General features: G+C 37.7%; 1 protein-coding gene across 2 annotated transcripts in view; it reads right to left on the reverse strand.

Moving 5' to 3' along the window:
• LOC106881612 (ras-related protein Rab-32B) overlaps positions 1 to 3301 on the reverse strand; it is a 113817-nt gene that overhangs the window by 79263 nt on the left and 31253 nt on the right. The window contains exon 2 of one of the 2 annotated variants that reach the window (XM_052971210.1): positions 1057 to 1098. The exons of the other annotated variant lie outside the window; for it this stretch is intronic. Within the exon in view, the coding sequence (XP_052827170.1) occupies positions 1057 to 1098 (42 nt within the window). The remainder of the gene's footprint in view (positions 1 to 1056; positions 1099 to 3301) is intronic. 2 annotated transcript variants of the gene reach the window in all.

A 3301-nucleotide genomic window follows, 5' to 3' on the forward strand; every position in this document is an offset into this window, starting at 1 on the left:
CAATCTGATTTGGCTGAGTTTCTACAGCTAGATGCCCTTCCTAACACCAACCACTCCGAGAGTGTAATGGGTGCTTTTACGTGCACCGGCACGAAGGCCAGTCAGGCGGTACTGGCAATGGCCACGCTCAAAATGGTGTATTTTACGTGCCACCTGCACAGGAGCTAGTCTAGCGGCACTGGCAAGAACCTCTCTCCAATGTCTTTTCACGAGCCACCGGCACAAGTGCCAGGAAGGCGATGCTGGTAACGATCATGCTCAAATGGTGTTATTTACGTGCCACTGGCATGGAAGCCAGACAGCTGCTCTGGCAACGATCACGCTCGGACGGTGCTCTTAGCGCTCCACTGGTACAGGTGCCATCACAATTTTGGTGCCATCACGATTTTGCTTTCACTTGCCCAAACAGGTCTTCGCAAGCCAAGTTTAGTGTCCAATGACAGTGGTAATCAGTCCTCTATGCCAGACGTCTGGTATAGAAATAGTTAGTGAAACCTTTCACTGTCAGTTGTAACTGCAGCCATTCCCTTATTTTTATTATCATGGAGGCTTGTATTTAGGTCTTAAAACATGTAACTTCTGTAGGGAGAGTGTAGAAAAATATTAAGCTGTTACATTGAATAGGTTGTGAATTATAGACAATCCCTTTTTACTCAAACTAACCCTTTTGATACAAATCTATCTGAGATTGCCTTTGGTTCCATTATATGGATTTACTGTTTTAAGTGATCCAAATTCAAACTTTCCATTTAAATTTATGCTTCAAACACATTATAAAAACGACAAAATTATTTTATTAAGTTCTTTGTTATTTTCAAAATTAATTGGAACAAAGGCAATATATTTTAACAGAAATATGGTAACAAAAGGATTTTAAAAATTATATCATATGACTAATTGAAGTGTTCTAAATGTGCTGAAGTGTTCTAAACAGAGGGAGAAAGCTTGTGTGAAGAGCAACAATAGAATTAGAACGTGTAACAGATTAAAGCTTGTGTTCAAGGACTATATTGACTAATGCTACACATACTTCACTACTACACTGAAGTTACTTACCCCTGTTTGAATTTCAGAAAATTTAGGATCAAAATTTGATTCCTGAAAGCAAAAAAAGCATGATACAAGACTGTTTAGGATTTCATGCCAAAATTACCATATTGTATTGACCAACTTTACGAAGTATTTTGAATGTAAGGTTTCAAGTAATTATCACATTGATTCTTTCAAGTTGATATAAAAAAATTCAGCAATATAAAGTTTGTCCTGATCAAATTCTACTAGAAATGGTTAAAGCCAAGTGTTATTTGTAATATCATACTATTCTGTTCTTTATTAAATATATTCAAGCCAATCATTTGAAATTGACACTAAGATTACTGGATGCTACTTTAGTATACAGTAAACTGCAGTATCCATAGTCCACACAGACACGCAAACACACATGCGTGTGTGTGTGTGTGTGTGTGTGTGTGTGTGTGTGTTTATGCATACATTTGTATGTAGACCACACACATACACAAGTACAACCATAATCACATTCATATAAAACAATACATACATGTAACAACCACAGGCAAAGATTACAGTTGTCATGTTTGAATAAGAATAAATTTTTAACAGCTTAATTCTATAAGCTGATCCGATTTATGGATAAACACTCTGAAAATATTCTAAATTATTTAAGTTAGAATTGGACCAAAAAAGGAGAGTTTATAAAGTTGTTATGAATTTTATTATTAGCCATAGCATGGCACCTTGGGCAAGAGTCTTCTACTATAGCCTCACACCAACCAAAGCCTTTTTATTGGATTTGGCAGATGGAATCTGAAAGAAGCTCATCATAGGTTCTCAGAGGGAAACCAAGTAGACAAAAATTGCACAGAAGCCCATCAGATGGATTGTATCAGTAGGTACAATCCATCTGATTGGCCTTCTCTGTATCACCTTAATTGTGTTTGAGGGTACATGTGACTGTGGAATACTCAGCCATTTACATGCTAATTCAATAAGTAAGAGGTTTAGTTGATTAAACAACTGAATACTTATTGAAACTAATGGAAACTCATTTAAATATTGGCTAATAAAAGTGGCTCTCTATTTGGAGCTATGTACTTTCATTCAGGAAAACCACAGGTATTTATTAATCAGGAATAACAAACTAAGTTGTATGCATTAGCAATTTAGAACATACTATGCATGGTTTAACAAAGAGCCAATGTTTGCCTTCATAAGGGTGTAGAGCAATATCAAGTCCTCACCAAACAGGTTTTTCAGGTAAAAGTTATGAAATAATTTCAGTATGATTAGTCTACCATAACTTGGTTCAGTGCAGTGATAAATGAACGCAACATGCAAAGGCATTCACTTTGTGGCAGTAGAGAAGGAAACTGCTATTTGGGTTAAGCTGGAGTTGTTCTGTTAAAAGCTTTCATATTAAACTGCAAAGCATTTGACGGTATTACTGTATATCATTAACTGAAAACCAATGGTGTGCTCTACACATAATTAGACTATATATACATACAGACACACACACTATATCATCATCATTTAATGTCCATTACCCATGCTGGCATGGGTTGGACAGTTTGACCAGAGCTGGCAAAATTAGACCCCGGTGTCCTTACAGGGAATTGATATTCTGCCAGATAAAGAATGACTGTAAGAAGGATCAAGTTGAGCAGATACAAAGGCAATTATGTGGATAAACAAATTAGATACATTAACTATATTAAATATATGTTTCTATATTATAAATAGAGGCTGTGGTATTATGAGCCAGGCTGTGTTGTAGGGAAGGACCGGAAGTGAGGGAGTACGCACGTCCTGTCTGAAGTAGGGCCTGTGGGGCCCACCAGAAGTGCTGCGGTGGGCATGTGGGGTCGGCGAGGTGGAATGGTCAGTTGGCAGTGGACAGCATATGAAAGCAAACCTGTTAGATGGTATGGTGGCAGACAGAGCACGTGGATGTTGTGAGTGACCCCTTCCAGATAGATAGGCAGTACGGCAACAGACAGAGCATGTAGACTTTGTGGGTGACCCTTCCAGATAGATAGGTAAGTGTTATGTTTCCCTCGGGTGACTCGTAGAGATAACACAACGAGTTATACAATTTAATTATTACATTTATTGTTCAATTACATACAAAGAACGCACTCACCCAATGTTCGTTATGAATAAACAAAAGTCATGTCCGCCATATATATGTCAATGACATTTTACTACGACAGTCCCACAAGACAACAACAATGAAACAATGAACTCAGACGAACCACGTGACACACGGAACGTCAGACGAATT

This window comes from Octopus bimaculoides, chromosome 10 (genome assembly GCF_001194135.2).
Source record: "Octopus bimaculoides isolate UCB-OBI-ISO-001 chromosome 10, ASM119413v2, whole genome shotgun sequence".
NCBI lineage: Eukaryota > Metazoa > Mollusca > Cephalopoda > Octopoda > Octopodidae > Octopus > Octopus bimaculoides.